The following is a 19,821-nucleotide window of genomic DNA, read 5'->3' on the forward strand; positions in this document are numbered from 1 at the left end:
CTTCTTCCCATTTTACTGTGAGATTTGTTGTCCATAGATAGCAAACAGGATGCAAATGGCTCGTATAGAGAAAGCTCTGTTGATTTTTGCTGCAGCAGTAGGAATTCTCAGAAGCAAATGGCTCGTATAGAGAAAGCTCTGTTGATTTTTGCTGCAGCAGTAGGAATTCTCAGAAGCAAATGGCTCGTATAGAGAAAGCTCTGTTGATTTTTGCTACAGCGTTTCAGGAATTTCTTAGAAAAGAAGCAAAGCCTCCAAGGCAAATCTGATAGAGTGCGGCGCAGTGCAGCACACGCGCAATGCCATGTCAGGTAGTAAACGTACCATGCATTGTACAATTCATTAGCAGTACTTATTTACCTCCATTTCAAACCACCAACGCATATTTTGTGCCAGAACAAAGCATTTGTTTTAGCAACTTGAAATTCGAATAGACCGAATAAATTCAGAAATAGAGCCAAATATTGGGCATACAGTACACGAGACACGGCACTGGGTACGTACAGTCGACAGTGTACAATATAGGTATTTGTATTCCCACAAGAAAAGGTGTTCGCTAGGGGTGTAGCGCTTGCGGGAACTTGCTGACTGCTCAGTTCACAGGTTCAATCACCGACTCGCTCAAAGGCGGCACGACGTTCCTCTTGAGTCTGTAGAATATGTGGCAGAGGAGCGGTGATTTTAACCATCTGCAAAGCCAGCCATGGTACGTGCAGAGTCAATACAAGGAACAGAGTAATTACAATGATGCCTATAGTAAAAACAACGTCAAAAGATACTTTCAATTTCTGTACTGTCTCTCTTTTTTTTTTAAAAAAAAAAAGCTACTAGGCCTGTAACGAAATCATTATATCTGTTGCTTTCTAAAGTTCCTTTTGCAGGTCTAAATTCAAATAATGGTCAAGTACCATGGAGTAAAAGCAGACAACTGGCCGATATGCTCAATACCATCTCCTCTACTAGTAATTTAGGTCTACAGTAAAAGCAGTTTACTGACACATACTTCTATGCAGGAGTAAACCTTACTTTTCGCCTCTTTTTCTTGGAGAGATACTCCCTCAGTCCCTCCTTTTTAAAATTCATGACGCTTAGGACAGGCCATTTAGTTCATTTTGTTGTCCTAAACACCATAAATTTAAAAACCAAGGGAGTTTTATTCTTCAGCGGTAAAAAATTCAGGTTTTGTCTTTGTGATTGACCTCGTGTATCACCTTTCTTGGCATAAAAGTGCAATATTATCTTATTGGCAACAATAGTAAAGGCTGTGTAATAAATTCATGTACAATTCAAATTTCAACATATCTACTTTGTTTAGTTCTTGAGGTTGTATCGCACAAGCCACGTAGTAGATAACACTGCTCAAGATGAGAGATATATTTCACCTCATTTGTCGTTGGATGGCAAAGAACAAGCCAATGTGCATGTAGGTGATACCCACAGTCTCCAGGAACAGGTTGCAAAGGTCTCTCGTAACCTCTAATAAGAGCAAGAAACATCAGTTGAACTAAATACAAGAACCATCCAAAGAGGTATCTCAGTGGCAATGAGAGATGAAAGAATTACCCATCATAAGCAAAAGAACTATCTGTGCCAGCAGATTCTGGCTCAACAAATTTGGGGTGCCCACCAATACCATAGAGAGGATCATCTGTTGGAGCATACAGAAAAATATACACGAGATTTAATTACAGCTGAAATATTTTGTGCCTGGGTGGAGAGATGAGATTTCATCTACTATTCAATTGCATTAATCAGATAAGTAACTACAAAAATGGCATGAGTAGATTGAGCTAGAGACTTGCCTACAAGAGGGTGCCCAATGTATGCAAGGTGTATCCGTATTTGGTGGGGTCGCCCTGAATGAATTTCAACCTAAATCAATCAAGAAGAAAATACCTCACAGATTGGAATGCTCAAGGCAGCAAAAGAAAACTTGACATTATGTGTTCTCAACCCAAAAGAAGATGATGCTATGCACATTTATGAGCAAGCAAGAGCAAGAGAGAACACATATTCTACCTGGACCAATGTATGATTTTGGTGTGCAAGTCTCTCAAGAACACATACTTTGCTCATTGCTGGCTTTCCTGAAAATTGACGGTGCAGGTAAAATAAATACTAAATCAAATGAAGAGAACCAGTGAACAAGCATTGCTCAATATAAAATTACAAATTACATCATGAAAGTACTGTGGTCACTCGATACCCAAGGATCTTCACCAATTCCAAGTTACATCAGTGAAATTGTAATACCTGAGGAACATGCTGCATAAAGTCCCTCTGCAACTCCAGGATAATGAACTAACCCTATGGGCTGCGTAACCACAACCTGCATGTGTGATGGAAATAAATTATAGCGTGCATACTTGTGCACGAGAGATCATACACTCAAAATCATAAGCATGTCTGCGAGACCTAAGGGATCAGAGCAGTGTATTAGATAAATAAGGGGATCGTAATCCAAACAAGATCTAAGAGTTCAGATCTCAGAATAGTGTATAGATAAATAAGGGGAGGGGGGATGGTACCTCATCATTATCAAGTATGCCGCTCACTAAGGCTCGATAAAATTTTGAAATTTTTCGCTCCTCTTGGAATTCTGATTTATCCCTATAGATTATTTTAGTCACTAGAACTGTATGCATGATGTGAATACATGTTTCCAAATAAGGTAGTGATAAATTTTAACACCTTTTATTTCCAGCATTTATAGCGCCTTCAGCAAAATACGATGCAAGTCGAACTTTGGCAACCTTTGTCTTGGCACAGAGCAGGAGGCCTAGCAACAGAAGGAGCTGGTCAGCAGCAGCTAGCAAGAACAGACATCATAAACTAAAATCAAAACAACAAGCGAAGCAAATTACAGAAGAGCTTATACTGAATGCAAGTTCTGGACCAAACTATCTTTTCTGGCAAGACACATTTATTGCAGAGCAATGTTTGTTACCAGTGGGACAATTTTGATATGCAACCCTTTCTGTGATGTATATATTGTAAGTTCATGTTATAGTGGAATCATGGAAACAAGCATCCTACCTAGATCATCTAATCAAGCTAATGCCTCCAAATTCAGGAAATTGCTCCCTGACCTCACTTAGGAGAGCAGAGAGCTTTTGTCAACGCAACCCCCCCTCTCCCCCCCCCCCCCCCCACACACACACAACAAAACCACCTCCCAACACACAAAAAAAAATTATCTTCATCAGGTCGTGTTTAGATTCCCACAGTAAACCATGCCTATTATCACTCCTTGCTCCTGTGAAACATCATAGTCACCTAAAAAAGGTCTCTGCGCCATGTCCACAGCTTCCTAATTCTCCGTCGTTGTGCCATGACTTCAACATACCTTATATTACTTGTTGGTTTGAGCATTAACTTTCGGTAATTACTGTACCTTTCTCCTAGATTCCTATGTTCATACACAAGTTACAAAAATTTACACCAGCCTCAAGTGAGTGTTGGTGAACCAGAGTTTCTGCTTAGGATTGAACTGTAAATAAAGGAACAAACCTGATGTTCCCCTTCCTAATCGATGAACAGGCACTGGATGTGACTGCGCATCTTTTCTCTTGGAGCAGCAAGATGTCATCTTCCAGTCTTTCATCTGAACCTGTGCTAAAACAGTGCGCTGCTGGAAGAGTCCTTTAGGCAGAACTTGCAAGCCAGAAGGCTTATTAAGGGCAACCTGACAAAACATTCTTGGGCTAAGATTAAGGTTCTAAAAGTAAAATTGGAAGTTAGCTTCATGTATCAGTACTGATTTGCGAACCGCAAACATGCTTACATGCACAATAACAGGAAAACAAAAAACTCACGCCTTACTGAACCTTGCTGAAATGGATACAGTATTTGCAAGCTCAAGCTAGTTGAGTGTTCATAAGTCAAAAATGACAACAACAAAGCGTTTTCGTCCCAAGTAAGTTGGGACAAGCTAGAGATGAAACTCAACATGAGCCACCAACAAAAAAAGGGGAAAAACTTATAGAAAGGCATTAATATTTGTATTCGCTAAGGGATCTAAAGCCTAATTCATGGTTAATGCACATGGATATCCATAAGTCAATAAAGTTAAAACTTAAGTCCATATCTTCCATTCCTCAGATAAACATAGACCAAACTTAGATGGGACTGGAAAGTTGAACCATGCCAACCATGTAGGGTTATGAAATGTGAAAGATATGTCGCATTTACAGAAAATGCCACTGAGCTTATTTGCATACCATGTCATCATCCTCGTAAAGCACTTCCAGCAAATATGGCGCAAATGGCTCCGGCCAAGGGAGACGATGATATACCAACTTAGAACCATCCCTGCAAAACAAAGTTAACTTAGGTACCTGTTATACATTATAATGAACTTCTTTCAAACCACAAATGTAGGACCAAGGGAAACAATGGAATGCGATTAAAGATTGGAAAGCAGATGACAATAAAAACACTTGATGCAAGTAGAAAAAGAAAGCTACCTCAGAGTCATATCTGGATCGGTGATAACTTGACCATCAACGGTTATCTGCAAAGAAAATAAGCCTTCATTTGCATCCAAGTAAATGTGCCAAAAAGTCAGAACCTCTCTCATTTTCCATGTTTTTTTGGAAAAATAGAGGACAATGCATAAGTTCCCATACATGCATGCTCCCTTCAAAAGACACGAATCACCATAGCTGATGTACAGCACAAAACAGAGAAGACGACAAAATTTTCACTAGATGCCCTACCTGCCCGTTACGAATCCTCTTGATCCACCTGCCGGCGCACCACGACCAAAATAAGTCATCAATTGACCATGGAGATCAGGAATTAAGCGTGGCCGTTAGGCACTTACCCTAGCAATGGCGCGGAGCTCTTGTAATTACTGGAGTAGAACTCAATCAAGGTGGTGGCGGCGTCCGCATCTGCTTAAGTGTGGTAATCAGAACGAAGTACCAAACCACAAGCCAGAGAGAGCGAGAGGGGGAAGATGGAGGGAGGCGGACCAGCGCAACGGAACTCGTCGCTGTAGGAGAGGCCTTCGTTGAGCTCCGGCCACGGAGTACCGAAGGAGTAGAGCGCCCCTGGCGGCGGAGCCCCATCGTCCGCCGGTGTTTCTCCCGCGGCGGCGGCCATCGCGCGTTGGGGAAGAGGTTTAAGAGTACATTTGCAGATTAGTCCACCTCCCAGACTTCTATTCTCCTTTCACAGGCCACCTATATGCTGCAAGCCTGCAGCCTGCAACAGAAGATGATGTGCAAGCAGCCATGAGTCTCAGGTCGAAGTGGAGCAGCCAGCCTCCTCTCCTCGCATTTAGCAACAGAAACGGTGAAGCCGCCGCCGCATTTCTGTTGAGAAACGGTAGCTGAACTGCGACGGGCCCTTTTCTTTCCCAGCGGAGGGAAAAAGGAGAGGAGAAAAACGGGGGAGGAAACCTCTCGAACTGGATGATTAACGTACACAAATGGTGAGTGCTAAGCACTAGTGTAAACCTGATAGCAAAGTTCAACTATCTTCCAAGAAGACATGACATCTCATACAAAAAAAACTCGTCAAGAGTTATATTTGTGTTCACAATTTATTCACTCGTGTCAGTATCCTAGCATCTCAAAAATCTTTGAAGACAAACACTGATTCACAATACAGACATGCCATGGAGTAATGGACTAATGGCTGTTGCTACAAACACTGATTCCTACAGTTCAAGGATCCTTGCAGTAATTCTCTACAACAGGTGGCTAACGGATCACAAAGTTCTTATGATAATGCTGGAGCATTTCTCTTCTAATTTCAAAGTTTGGTCAACATCATACAATCATACAGAACTTATGAACAACAAGAACATGAAACTACCAAGAAAACTTCCACTCCTGATATTGGTAAATGATGCTCTGCTATACTTATTTTTCAGTGGGTCTTGGGATCGGCTTGTAGTCGTAGCTGTTGATGTCAACCTTTTGCTGCAAAGCCTATAAACAGGGAAGCTCGTTAATCAAAACAGTTATGGCAAATGGTTAACTTCGAGTGAAAGCAGACATGCATTTTTTCTACATATGAATGCAGCTACCTTCAGTTCATCCTCTAGAGAGAGCTTCTTGGGCTTATAGGCCCCTTCCACTGGCCCTGTCCGGCTTAGAGCTTTTGTTGTTTCTACAACCTCCCATTCAATGTCCTCCTTTTCCTTTGTCACTTCTTTGCTGCAGAAATACAAATAAGGCAGCACTGTCTGATAGTGAAACAAAGGAATCCCCGAAACGCAGACTAATTAGAGGCTCGAATGATTTACCTGCCCTGTATAAGATGCGCCAGCCCAACTGCACCAAACACTGTCAAGGAAATGAGTGGTAACCCATAACGAACAAATGGATGTTTTCGCCCCCATCTTTTGAACTGTGAGGCTTGTTTGAAAACCTTAGCAGATGGTTCCACTGGATCAACTTTCTGAGTAGTATTCATGATCGGCTCTGGCTAGTAAAGAAGGAAGTCAATGAAAGGGAGCCAACAAAAATGATATTGTAGATATTACAGAAGGTGGATGTCTTACTGCATAGTAAGTTGCACTGTCATAGAGAACCCCACAATCATTCATACTATCAGATACTACAACATAGAAGCTAGCTCATCTCACTTAAACAAACAAAAAACAATTGCATACTGAAACTTTGCACTTACAAGCAGCAATAAGCAATAAGACCTGAGCAGAACATCATAACAAGATAGGAGGAAAAGGATTTTGTGATAAGCACAAAACATGACTTTTCACATTATCAGTACAAATTCACGGCAATTATTCAATAACCACCACACTTGAAATTTAAAAGCAGCTCAGCTTTAGACACGGAAAGAGCCAAGGAAATTTGTACACTGGATTTTCTGCCGACATGTGTAGTTCCAGAGTCACTTTTATGCTGGCTCCCAGAATATGCAGACCTATTGAGCATTTGCTATGAGGTAAACAAGTTTATAGACTAAGACAATACTATTACCTAATACCTAGCAGTGCAAAGATGTGCATCAATCGTTCAAACATTAATAATTCCATGAGAACAGAAATGTATATCACACTGTTCAATTATCCCTGAGCTGTTTCTGCAGAAAGCATCAAAGTTCCCAAAAACAAGAGAAACGAATTTACAAAATCCTCAAGTCTGAAACGTTTAGAAATATAACTTGCTGACAATCATTGTCCCTTGTCACTAGCACTAAATCCCTCGTATGTGGAGATAAAAAGAAACCTCGTATGTGTGCTATTAAACAAGTTGAACCAATCAATAATAAACCATTTAAATCATTGAAGTCGCCGATTCGTTCAAGATCAGGAACATGACAAATCCTATCTTATTAGCTGCGATCCTGCGACACACCACCTTCAAATCTCAAAACCTCGTCTCAATGCAACACTGGGCACGGTAATCCCGGCAGGAAAAGGTACGAGACTATGAGAGAACCGAGGCTACTATTACCGTCACCGGTGCCCGCGGCGGTGACGGGAGTCAGGTCAGTTGGAAGCTGGATTACTTACCAATAAAAGAAGGAATCGATCCTCCAAGTTCAGACGGATGGTTCCACTTCGCGAGAGCGTGAGAGGAGCGGCGCCGCGGAGGAAACGGTGGGCTGAACAGCGGTGGGTGGAGGATCCGTCAGAGTCTCAGAGAGGCACCCGGCGGCGGCGGCGTTGCCGTTGCCCAGTCTAGCCGCTGCTCGGCGTGGAAACTGGAGAGTGCTGGGCTTACTGATTTAGCAGGCCGAAGAATGACACAAGAGCGTTGGCTAGGCTCGGCCCTTTTTCTTCGAGATGGGCTTTGCCCAGGAAAGAGGACAGGCCGGCCAGTTTGGAAAACTCCGGCCCACAGAGCAAACGCAACACGTCCGTCTCTCCAGACAGTTTTTATTTTTCGAATAATCCCACTGCTGAATACTCCGTTCCGAAATGTAATTATATACATAGATTTTACTATGTATCTAAAAAACTATACATAATTTTCCTATGTATATAGAAAAGCTAAAACCATACATAATTTTCCTATGTATATAGAAAAGCTAAAATGACCAACTATTTGAAACGGAGGAAGTACTATGTTACTGTTTTTCTAAAACGCAGTACACACGGTGCGAACAAAATTCAGCCGAGAGCGCAATTCAACCATCGGCTTCGCAAAAGGCATACCAGAGTAAGCAGATGTGCAAAAGGAAGTTTATAAATAACGGAGTCACATTATGACAGGTTAATCGAATTTTACAGTGACTATACTAAGAGCGCACCGAGCAGGTGTGCCGTGCGCATTTGGGATGAGCATTTGTACATCGAAGTGAAACCGCATAATCCATTGCAGCCTCCTCCTATCCAAAGCTTTTGCCTTCAATACTTGCGCAAGAGGAGGAGCTCAGTCCACCTGACGCAGGCCTTATCCCATGGGCAGCGAAGAAAAGCCCGTCCAACTGTGTGGTATTGTGTTAAGTAGTAGTGTAGTAGTACTAGTAACGTCTTGTATCTATACTGCTGATCCTGAAAGCCAATCTTGATCAGGCCAGGCTTGATTTTCCTTGTTCCTGCTCTGTAACATTGTCCGGTGCTGTCGTTTCTTCGGCAAGCTCTGAAGCCAACTCGCTGGGTTGCGGGGCAGGGTTGATAGGGCCCTGGGGAATGCCGAAGAGCGTGGAGAATATCTGCCTGTGGCACTCGTCGCAGAAGCAGAAGTATGAGAAGTGGCCTTCGTCAAGAAGCTTGTGCACTGTAGCTCCCGGAACCACCCGCCGGACAAATTCAGCCACTGACGGCGAGACCACTCGGTCATCCATTCCCTGTTGAGATACGAAAAAGTTTAGCGCTTCAGGAAGCTCTCGCCTGCTTGGCTGTGCATACTGACACAACCTTTTTTAAGCCATCTAATGGGGTAACCACAGCATGATAGACTCCTATGAAGAAAATAAACAAAAATACCGATCAACCCACCCACATGCTAGGCGGCTAGAGAACATCCTCCAAATAATGTCCTTGCTACTAAGCTATGGTTGAATTAGCTGGAGTGGATTTTCTTTTTCTACTAATTGATGTCATGCTTTCAAATCACTATCAGCGAACAGAGTACAAACCTGCCAGATATGTATTGGGCCCAGAAATCCCACCCACTCTCGTTCAACTTGATTGAAAAAAGACTTGATGAGTTCAAAAAAGCCTCGATCTTCTTTCTTTTGCATTTGAATGTCGGACAAGCTGAAACCCCAGTCAGATACTTGCAACACAGCTTCCTCTACAAATGGACGTGCATCACCCTGGCGCACAGACTCCGCAACATTCCTTTCCCAGAATGCATTGAACTCAGGACCATCCAGTAAAGTTTTGTCCTGGGTAATGCACGTAATATTAGTACTTGGCATGAGAAAGTGCCAATGCTCACACTTAATCAAAGGGATGGATGCTAAGAATTCAAACTAGCACAAATTAGGCATGGGCAAATCGATTGCTAGTGTGTTCATGCAACACAATAACGCTGAAGATGTTGCTTTCCCTTATTGCTCTACAACAGCATCCCAAATTTGCATTGGGACACATATATAACAATGATACTGGCATACCTTCTTCCCCAATGACAGTGACAACCAACTCTCTGCCTGTCCTTGCTTTCCAGAAAGGAAGCTTCGGCGATAGAAGAGGGGTAATAGTGATGGAAACCTCCGAGCTAAAATGTGCATTAGTTTCCGTTTTGTTGACCAGCTATCCCATGTTTTATGCCTCTCATCTTTGGTCATCTTGGAATCATATGGATTTGCCATAGGTGCGAACATTGCTGCACCTGGATTCAGGACAATAAATCGTATGCCAGCAGATCAATAACATTACTTATGTGACAATAAGCATGTAAGGTTTATGTTATTTGAAAACACAAGCAAAAAATGCTTTTGGCTGAAATAACCACATCTTTAGGTGCAATGGTAGTTATGCCTTGATCAAATCATGGTTCCAAACAAGGAATAGGCATATTTTGCATTTTGGATTTCAATTAGAAGCATAATGAAAGTATCATTAGAATTTTGGATGGTGCTGAGTAATCCGATTCAATAGAGCATGCGCATTTCATTTTCATCAAGGCAAATATAACAATTAGCATTAAGAGTATCTGAAATACTACATATCCTCATAAGATAAGTGATGTAATAACAAATATACAAAAATGTAACAATGGCTGGCATTAGGTTCAAGTCACAAGCATTTTCAGAATTAAGGGTCTTAAATTTCAGTAAGCATAAGCAAGGTAAGACATTGCATATCCAAGGATGAAAAAAAAAAGGGTGATATGCCGCGATAGCGTCAAAACAATTGCAACCAAGGTGGCATCCATGAAAAACCAGGCGAAATGATAAATTTACAAATCCAGAAGCATATAGAAAATCATCTGAGATAGGTACCAGCAACTCGGTCAGGAATGTAACGAAGAGCACTCCAAGCATGCATGCCACCACCAGAATAGCCCACAACCCAGAACTTGTCCGGAATATCAAGACCATTAGCCAGATGGAGCATGTCCAATGCAGAAGAATTGAGATTTCGGCCTGGGTGTGGATCACTTTCACCAAAACCAGGAAGATCATAGGTCACAAGGCGTGCCCCAAATTCTTCCAGAAGGGATGCACTGATTCCAGGGATTCCTGCATGGGAACAAACAATGTAGATCGAATAGTACAGAGCTGGAAATACCAGTACTGTCCAGAAAATGATGTAACACTCAGGTACTCAACCCTACCTGCCAGCCTTGATGAAAGAAAAGAATGAGGAGCAATCAGTGAAAATCTTGCCCTATCGGCTGAGACTCCTTGTTCTTCATATGCCAGATAGCGTCCATCAGGAAGTTGGATTCTATTCGCACTTGGGGGACTAATGATAAGTTTCTTTGGAAGCTCTACTGGAGTTTCATTGCCACTCCCAACACCTAAAACTGCATGGAAAACATTCTCATTAATTAAACAGTTAAAGTGGTGTACTGATCCCTTTGGATAAACTGTTACACTAATCAACTGACCACAATGCATTAACAAAATGGCTGTCCATTTCATAACCAAGACAATTAGTATGAAAATTTGAACATGTATTGCGGCTTCTTACAAACAACTAGAAGGACATCTATCTTTATAACATGAGGACAATAATAAAATTATGTCTTAAATTCGTACTATTACTTCTAAAAAATACAAAGAAACAAGTTACAATTCTCAAGCAAGAAGCTTTGGTTCACGATGAAACCAAACTGGTCACCAAATGTCAACAAGAAATCAGTGGCAGAGTCAATATGACCAAAAATAAAGAGAGTTGGTTGTCTCAATAGTAGAAGTAGAACACTGACTGATTCAGTGGATCAAACCGCAGAACACATATTAAACAGAAGTGCAATTGTGTGAATTTTTTTTTCTTATCAACACAATGTCGACCAAGCAAACTAGGCGCGTATCCCACGGTATGAAAAATTTCGACATGTTTCAACAGTTTCGACACCGCAGCATACAGAAAAAGAAATATGCTCACCTATGGGAGAGGCTGAATCTAAGGTTCAAATATAACACTTAATAAAACTGAAGACGCGTCCATTCAAAATCCTCCAGTCAGTAGATCCACCCCTCAGATGAACAAATACGAGACAAAGGTCGAAACGCGCATCGTATGATGCGGGACGCCACCAACCACCGTCGGCGTCGCACGCCCAGCAGGAGGCAGAGAGCCAGAGACACGCAAGCACGGCGGGTGCTGACTGCTGAGGCAGAGAAGAGCGGTGGATGCGAGATCAGCGGTTACCTAGGAGCGTGACGAATGCGACTCCGGCGACGATGAGCCAACACCTCACGGGGTCGCGCTCCTCGGGGAGGTACTCGTTCATGAAGCTGAGTCGCTCCCCCGTGGCCGCCGCCCGCTTCCTGAGCCGCCGCGCGAGCTCGCTGTCCTCGGCGCCGGCGAGGCTCTGCGCGGCGACGTCCCACAGCCCCCGGCCCAGCTCCAGCAGCATCTCCGCCGTGGACTCCGCGAACCCCTTCGCCTGCTGCGCCCACCCCTCCTCCGTCCTCCCCTCTTCCTCCTCGCCGTACCACCCGGCCCCCGCCGCCGCAACATTCGCCGCCGCCGGCGCGTCCCCTCCGGCACCGGGGAAGCGGGCGCCCGTGTCCCCCACGAGCGTGGCCAGGTCCTCGTGCCACGTCATCGTCGCCGCCGCCGACATCTCGCCGCCGCGGCGCCGATCGCGCTCCGCTCCGCGTGTACGTGCTCTCCCGTGCAAGAGAGGTTTGGAAATTGGAAAGCGAAGAGGGGGGCGAGGAGTGGGAGACTGGGGAGTAGGAAGCGGAGGCGAAATGGCGAACTCGAGACGTTTGGCTGACTTGCGGGCCCCGCTAGGCTGTGTGGGTAGGAGTTCCGGTGGGTCTCTCTGGTTTTTGGAATTTTTGGTGGTGGCTCCGGGGTTGCTTTCTTCCCCACGAGCGTCCACGGATCTAGGCCGTAGGAAATGTGAGGGGAAGTACGGCGGCTCGCAACTGCCGTTAATGGACGGTCAGATTGACAGGGATGCTCTAGGCGTACCACTGAATTTGTACCAACGACGCCAGAGTGTGTGCAGTAGGAAGTGATCACAAGGATTCAAAATTAAGTGGACCCATTGCTTGCTGCGTCCACTGACTACTGTTTGGAAGTGTCAGAACTCAGAACCAAGCGGTAAACAGATATTTGAACGTTGTCCGGTAGAATATTTTTCCAAGCATTTTTAGGTAATGTCATTGTAAAGGTTGTTTTACAATAACGTTGTTTAGGTTTCTTTCAATGTTATAAGTAGGAAATGGTTTTGCACAGATATCAAACGGTTTATAGTGTTTAGGCATGATCTATTATCTTACGATCTTATCTTTTCTTTTAAATGTCTTGCCATGAAAATTTTATGTACCCATCTACTTATTTCCTTTTCCTTTTTTGCGTTAGGTGAAGGTTATTTAGTGATGAGTTACTACTTTGTGCTTGTTGTAAGCATGGATCATTTGCTTAATACTTCCATGTCAACATTACTTTCCTTGTTTATAACGTCTTTCGGTCTTTTCTTTTTCCTACTGTGGATATCTAATAGATATGTTGATGATTTCGGTGATTTATTGGCTTGTGGCGTTAGTTATCACTATGCTACAGTGGCATAATAAATGATGTTAGAGCATGATAGCGAAGGGATATTATGTCATGATGGGAAGATAGAGGTATTAAACTCCAAATCTTATACCAGGACCGGTAGCAAGACAAGCCACAATGAGATTTGCTAACAATTATTGTGCCATTTTTTTACCCGTACTCCGTGAGGGTCTAAAAAAATGTTTGGAAACTTAACATCGTTCTACGTACTAGTTGTTTACAAGTAAAAAAAAAAACGTCATTCGGACAATAAGGGATGTCAATACTCCTATGTTCAACTACAAAGTACAGACATCTTTCGAATAAACAAAAAAGAAGAAGGTACGAGCATATAAAGGTGCCATGAGCGTTTGAAAGATCGCGCCATTCGCTAGCTGTTGGTTGCGTCGCTAGCTGATCAGTTGCTCTGGTGAAACACTGAAATCCCTCGTGTTGCTCTAGCAGGAATGAGGCGGCGGCGCAAGCCGACGAGCAGAGTGGACGGTCGCAACGGGTGGACCGGCTGGCGGAGACCGACCGGCGACCGCCCACCTGCCCCGGGCCTCGAACCCCCACCGGTCACGCACGCCTCCGGGCCACCACGGCGCGGCGGCAAACAGCACGGGCCACAGCTGCCCGCCGCCATACGGGGGATCCGAGCCACGCGCGCGTACCGGTCACGCTTCGGGCAGGTGGGGTGGAGCCCCCCAGGGGCGGCGGGATCCCGTGCTCCGGTCCGCGCAGCGAGCCGGCGGGTAGCCTCGCGACACGCGAGGGTGTTTTGACTGACTGCGTTCCATGGCTAGGAGCTCGGGATGGACGGTGGGGTCTGTGCGTTGCATGCGGATGCGGTTTCCCTTTTCTGCGTTGGGGTTTACTGTACACTATTTGAGCATTGGAGCAGGATCTGGAGTACTGTGGCGGTGAGCGGCTTTAACTTTAGGTAGGAAACAGCATCCCGGCCCATTGCGCGCATGGCACGTGGCGGGTTGGCCACGGTTGGGTGCCGCACGGCTGCGTGATCCATTGCCTTGCACGGCGTGGCAGGGCTGAGGAGCCAGCGAGGATTGGATCGGCTGGTTCTGTGTGTTTTATTTTGTAGTAGCAGCAGTACTGCTGATGGGTGATACGTATACCGAATCCTTCTCAGGACGCAAACCTCGTTGAGGGACAACAATGCTGCATCTGCGATGTGCCTCGGCTTCAACAAAGAAATGGTCTACACGACCATGCTACAATAACTTGTGTTTCATGGAGTAGCCACTCCATACGCCAATCTGGCTCCACCGGGATAATCATCTCTTGTCCTCGCCTTGGCATCCAACACTCCACTATAGAGATTTTCTAGTTTTCAGTCACTTTTTCGGAAATGAAAAAAAAACATGATGTTTTCCCTTGCGCGAGCATTGTAGAGCTTTTGATAATAAAGAAAAGTATAGGAGGGAAATAAAATTATGAACCATTAATCATTGCCACGTGCATCAAAAGAGCATGAGAGCATCCATCCGCCACTCGTATTGGAGCGAAGTTCCAAGAAAGACACGTCATGGGTGTCATTTTCCCATCGAGTAACGCCTACTGGATTATGATGCCAAGCTGGAATTCGGATGACAGTGATCCACGACGGCGAAAGGAAAGGGAAATAAAAGGATGACAACAGCCTGAATATCTTTATTCGCGCTGCACATAATCTTTGCTTCTAGAACCAGGAGGTGAGCTGTCCAGGACAAGTGGAGGGGTCGAGAGCAAGCGCGTCCATCCAAGAATCCCTGAGGCCTGCATGATATATATAACACGCCGCAAGGCCGGTGCCCATCATGGGGCCGGTGACGAGTCATGAGTTGGCTGGCGTCTCTGATTTCGCGGGAAAAAGACGGATTAGATAAGATGATGCTGCATCATCAGATGGAGTCATCATCGACGGGGATAAGGAAGATCAGAAGATGGCATGCACTGCAAAGCGCGTTGTGGTAATATAAACCGACTCCGGCCGGCGAACCGGCGGCGCGGAACGTGGCCGTGCGTTGGGTGGTTGACAAAAGGAAGAGCGGCTGCGAAAGCAGTGCGTTGGTGGGAGTGGAATCGAACATGGCCATGTGTTGGGTCCGGTAGGGGTAGCTAAAGCCCCCTAACGGCTTGATTCTCCCGTGATCTTCTGAGCTCGAGTGCGGATTTTGGCGGTGGTCACTTGCTGCGCCCGCCGCGTGGGGCAGGAGGGGGCGTGTTGTTGCTGCTGCCGGATGGTCCTCCTCTCTCACTACTACATGCTCTCCTCTCCTGCACTGGAAGTCTGATGAAAAGGATTGAGAGCTGAAGGCTGAAGCTATGCAGAACAGGGGAGGGTAAACCTGTTTCCAGTTCAACGTGGACGACGGAGCAATTGACCATCCACAATTGGACGTTGGACCGAGAATGTGGAAGCAGTAGGGTAGTAGGGAGGCCCTAGGCAATGAGCGTTGCCTGCCAGCCGCCCAGACTGCCTGTCAACAACAACGACGCCCGACGCAGCTTTTCTTTCCCTTTTTTTTTTTTTCCCCCCCCCCCCCCCCCCCCCCCCCCCCCGCGCTCTGTTCGAGAGAAAGAAAAAAAAAAAAGAAGTCGCATTCGAGAGCCGATGTTTCGCTGTGGGCTGTGGCTGACGCGAGGGGAATATGCCCCTGCGGCCCTGCTCGTTCGGTCCCTGGCACTGGCAGACTGGCAGACTGGCAGAGCATGGAGAGATGCCTCTCGGCTCTCGCTTGTCTGCACCTCCGACCTCGTGAAGGAACAGCAACAGTTTATTTTTTAAAAAAAACGGGGTTCATTTGATCGTGGTGGACAACAGGAGACACAGCAGCGCAACACCCCCCCAAGCAAGTAGTAGGATCAAAACGACTCGTGCCAAGACGTGCACTGATAAGAACTGGGCTGCACATGGCGGAGGCCCAACAGAGGTCCACACAAACGTTAAGGCAGCATATCTATCGGCCCAAGACGGCCCAATGAATACCAAGTTATCGACTTCACCCTTCGCACCGCGAGCCCACCTCTTTCGTCTTCGTTCCCCTCTCTCCTCGCCGTCGTCGCCGTCCGTGCGAGCCATGGATCCAGTCGCTCCCCGACGCGGACGCTTACCGATCCACCTCCTGGTGGTGCTGCTCACCGTACTCGTGGCCCTCACCGTGCGGTCCCGCGCCGAGGTTATCACCCTCACCGAGGAGACCTTCTCCGACAAGGTACCCCCTGCCCTTCTGGGTCTCTTCTCTCCGCCTTACCTCCCAGTTGAGTCGAGGATAGCTCTAAAGACTTGTCACCCCTGTGCTGCACTCCGTGCTGCGCTCATCAAACCAAGGATTTGCTAGACAGATCGGCATGCCTAGTCATGGAACTCTGGCAGTTTTATGCCAAATCACTTCGATGGGTTCGTAATTCCACTCGACGTTATTAAACGGATGGACCATAACCTTGGCCTGATACAGGCATTGCAGAGTTCAAATCTATTACTCCCTCCGTCCCAAATTATAGGTCGTTTTGACTTTATTAGATTCATAAACTTTGTTATGCACTTAGATATACCCTATGTCTAGATGCATAATAATATCTATGTATCTATAAAAGTCAAAACAACCTATAATTTGGAACGGAGGGAGTATTAGCTAATACTGAGTACTTTCATATAGATATTGGCATAGCTTACACGCTTACAGCCTTACAAGCTGCACAATTAATCAACAGAAAGTGCTACTGCAGAGCTGCTGTCCTGTTCCGTATGCATGCAGATTCAAGTTGCTTTGATGCCACATGTTTGTTTTGGTCAATCGAGTTTGATTCTGTGAAATTTCTCTCTTGTTTAGATAAAGGAAAAGGACACAGTATGGTTTGTGCAATTTTGCGTCCCCTGGTGTAAACACTGGTAATGAATGCTTCACGCTGGGATGGATGTTGGTTTATCATGTATAACTTTCTGTTTTCCAGGAAACTGATTTGTTAAGGGTATGCCATTTGCAGTAAGAGTCTTGGAACACTTTGGGAGGACCTGGGAAAAGTTATGGAAGGTGAGGATGAAATTGAGATAGGGCAGGTCGACTGTGGTGTCAGCAAACCAGTATGCTCCAAGGTGGATATCCATTCCTACCCAACATTCAAGGTGTTTTATGAAGGCGAAGAAGTAGCAAAATATAAAGGTATACTTTGCTTCATGGGTTCACCATGCTTTTTGCAAAACATCCATCTTAAACCATGTTTGGGTCTTCTAGTTTTGATCCACCGCCCTTATGAGCATCTATGGGTTATGGTCAGAGTAGGAGTCGGATTTCAAAGGCTAAAATCTCAGTCACGTTAAACTGAATTTTGAATTTTACATTTTAAACCATCTGTATATTAATGAAGCGCCCACTTCTGTGAAGAATTGACTTTTAGATCAGTAGGTCATCTCACCTATGGCTAAACTCACTTATCTCTTCTATGAATTTACTTTTACTATCACAGGCAATAACAAGTTAACACATGACTGAATGATGATAAGAATATCTCATATTCCATAATCAGTAAATAGGATGTGTTATTGATCAATTCGATCATGCTGATTTACTATCAAAATGATTACACCTCATGTTGCTAAACTCTTTGGAGCTGGTGCATGCTATATATGATACTCTATTGTTCAAGTTGTCGCTTGCAAGCTGCCTGTGTAGCTAGTTTCTACCATCATCGAGGCTTATTATATGCAACCATCATCACTTCAATACTCAAAAAAGATAATGTGTGTTTTCTTATAGTAGCAGACCAGCAATCACCACCTATATTCATTCATCTGCTAGCATATACTTAACCTAATACATTAGGCATACCTTTTCCTTTATCTATTTGGTTCTAGCCTAATGTTGCCATGCCTAAGGTTAGTTGTGCGTGCCACAGTTCTTAGCCTTAGGTAGGTGTTTGGTTGTTCACTAAGCTTTCTTAGGGCAAAACTAGCAGCCTTCACCGCAGCGATTTTCGCCACAAGTGCGGTAAGGAAAAAGAAGGCCGCACTTTTTGCGTGCCGCAAGCTCTGAAGATTTCCATACCTCAGTCTCCCTTATCCTTTTCTCAATCACCGTTGCCATGCTTCAAGAGCTCCTCTGATTGGCTGGCGGACTGCACACTCAGTGGCCACAGAGCTTGGGCGCACGCGCGCTGGAGCCGTGCAGTCCTCGCCGTGGCACAGCTTGTGCCCAGCTGGTAGCCGGAACAGGCCACTCCCAACTCTCCTCAGGGAGACCTCTGGCTCAAATGCAGGGCTTTTAGTCGTGTCTGCCCCATGACTGCACTCGCCAAGGTGCTCTCAAACGTTAGCAATTTTCTTTTGTCTACTTGTTTTCTTTAGATATTGTTCCTGTGGTTGGATATCAAACGTGGTCCAATCATGCCTCTAAGTTTTTGTGCTTGTGTATCAAACATATCAAACATTACTCGTTGGCAGTCCGAGGAGAGCTGAAAAATAAACATCAACTACAATACATATTCTTCACACATTTTTTGTGTCAGCCAAACAGCTACTGCCTTTGATTTGCCATAGCTAACCTTAGGCGTGGCTTTTAACAAAAGAGCACAACATTGCCACAAAGTTAGTCGAGCCACAGATGTGGCTGGCGCCTAAAGTTAGGCGTGGTAAATTTAGCCACCAACCAAACAGCTCAATAAGTCTTTCATGCTTCATAACTGTCAGTTGTCTATATTACATATTATTTTGTTTCTTCCCTACTCTAGTTTCTACTTGACCTTTGGGTCTTTCTGCCTGTTATGTTGCTTTTTCATGCAAATATATTCATTTTTGTTTGGTTTTCTGCTCTTTTTCTTTTGAGTGTATTCTGTGCTGACGTCTCACATGAAACTGGATTCACCGATGCTACTGCAGGACCAAGGGATGTGGAATCACTGAAGAACTTTGTGTTGAATGAAGCTGAGAAAGCGGGTGAGGCGAAGCTTCAAGCTGACTAGGCCAGGGGTGTTACAGCAAGCACATGGACGTAGACAAGGAACAGTATGCGTAGAACTACTTTATCTTGCAACCTTGTCCTGTATCCTGGTATTTGATAGAGTACACGGGCAGTTCCTGGAAAAGAATATACCTGTACTTTTTGAGTTTTGAGTTTCCCTTTTCGAAAAGACCTGCTAGTCCGAATCGCTGTGGAACTAAGGAGGTTGTACTCCAGACAATGATAAACTTCACTAATGATTAAAATGCAACGACACAAAGGGCTGCTTATATCACTTCGCGTTCGCCAGCAGTTACACTGGTGGCCGAATGGGTTGTAAATTTATGCATCACGTTGGCAGGTGAGTTCATGCATCTCTGGTTCGCAATCTTCACTCAGGCGACCGTGCGTTTTCTTATCCTCTAGTAACATGTGGATTTTGCCGCCAAGGAAAAATTGAGTCTTTGCAGCATCCCCACACAACACACAGCTAGGAACATTGACATGAACAACTAGGACATTTGGCCATTTTTGGTAACAGCACCACCCTAGAAGCCTAGACGTGGACGCAAAACCCTACGCAAAGGCTGGCCACTGCGAGGATCGTCAGGCAACTGATGGCTTTTTTTTTTTTTGAAAAAGAGGCCTTCATTGCAGCTTATGTAGCGACGAAATTGATAAGGCATAATTCATAAACAGTTATCGAATTCGGAATAAAACAGAATCAATTTCGAGTTCCAGAGAAATCAATATTCACCTAACCAACCTCTTTGCGGTTCCACGTCA

The 19,821-nt window shown here is 44.9% G+C and overlaps 4 protein-coding genes across 5 annotated transcripts; 1 reads left to right on the forward strand and 3 right to left on the reverse strand.

The window, feature by feature from the left end:
- Window positions 1-312: 312 nt before the first annotated feature.
- LOC101767589 (RNA pseudouridine synthase 5) lies at window positions 313-5,182 on the reverse strand. The gene is made up of 14 exons (XM_004984783.4): window positions 4,977-5,182; window positions 4,826-4,895; window positions 4,719-4,746; window positions 4,467-4,513; window positions 4,221-4,311; window positions 3,511-3,685; window positions 2,692-2,779; window positions 2,529-2,610; window positions 2,254-2,329; window positions 2,020-2,087; window positions 1,803-1,872; window positions 1,564-1,648; window positions 1,383-1,476; window positions 313-689 (listed from the first exon to the last, which is right to left on the reverse strand). Exons 1-14 carry the CDS (start codon window positions 5,104-5,106, stop codon window positions 606-608), a joined length of 1,188 nt encoding a protein of 395 aa, XP_004984840.1. The 5' UTR covers window positions 5,107-5,182; the 3' UTR covers window positions 313-605.
- Window positions 5,183-5,504: 322 nt separating this feature from the next.
- On the reverse strand, window positions 5,505-7,694 carry LOC101766634. Of its 2 annotated transcripts, none has more exons than XM_004984782.2 (4): window positions 7,493-7,694; window positions 6,257-6,438; window positions 6,038-6,167; window positions 5,505-5,939 (listed from the first exon to the last, which is right to left on the reverse strand). In XM_004984782.2, exons 2-4 carry the CDS (start codon window positions 6,424-6,426, stop codon window positions 5,871-5,873), a joined length of 369 nt encoding a protein of 122 aa, XP_004984839.1. In that variant the 5' UTR covers window positions 6,427-6,438; window positions 7,493-7,694; the 3' UTR covers window positions 5,505-5,870. The 2 variants fall into 2 exon arrangements, with proteins under 2 accessions (XP_004984839.1, XP_004984838.1); XM_004984781.2 differs by having other exon boundaries at window positions 6,257-6,434; window positions 7,493-7,693.
- Window positions 7,695-8,150: 456 nt separating this feature from the next.
- LOC101766227 lies at window positions 8,151-12,279 on the reverse strand. The gene is made up of 6 exons (XM_004984779.4): window positions 11,756-12,279; window positions 10,713-10,904; window positions 10,378-10,617; window positions 9,547-9,764; window positions 9,064-9,315; window positions 8,151-8,772 (listed from the first exon to the last, which is right to left on the reverse strand). Exons 1-6 carry the CDS (start codon window positions 12,171-12,173, stop codon window positions 8,494-8,496), a joined length of 1,599 nt encoding a protein of 532 aa, XP_004984836.1. The 5' UTR covers window positions 12,174-12,279; the 3' UTR covers window positions 8,151-8,493.
- A 3,686-nt stretch (window positions 12,280-15,965) lies between these two features.
- On the forward strand, window positions 15,966-19,330 carry LOC101765808 (protein disulfide isomerase-like 5-1). The gene is made up of 4 exons (XM_004984778.3): window positions 15,966-16,314; window positions 16,933-16,991; window positions 17,087-17,262; window positions 18,975-19,330. Exons 1-4 carry the CDS (start codon window positions 16,081-16,083, stop codon window positions 19,055-19,057), a joined length of 552 nt encoding a protein of 183 aa, XP_004984835.1. The 5' UTR covers window positions 15,966-16,080; the 3' UTR covers window positions 19,058-19,330.
- The last annotated feature ends 491 nt before the right edge of the window (window positions 19,331-19,821 follow it).

This window comes from Setaria italica, chromosome IX (genome assembly GCF_000263155.2).
Source record: "Setaria italica strain Yugu1 chromosome IX, Setaria_italica_v2.0, whole genome shotgun sequence".
NCBI classification, from domain to species: Eukaryota; Viridiplantae; Streptophyta; class Magnoliopsida; order Poales; family Poaceae; genus Setaria; species Setaria italica.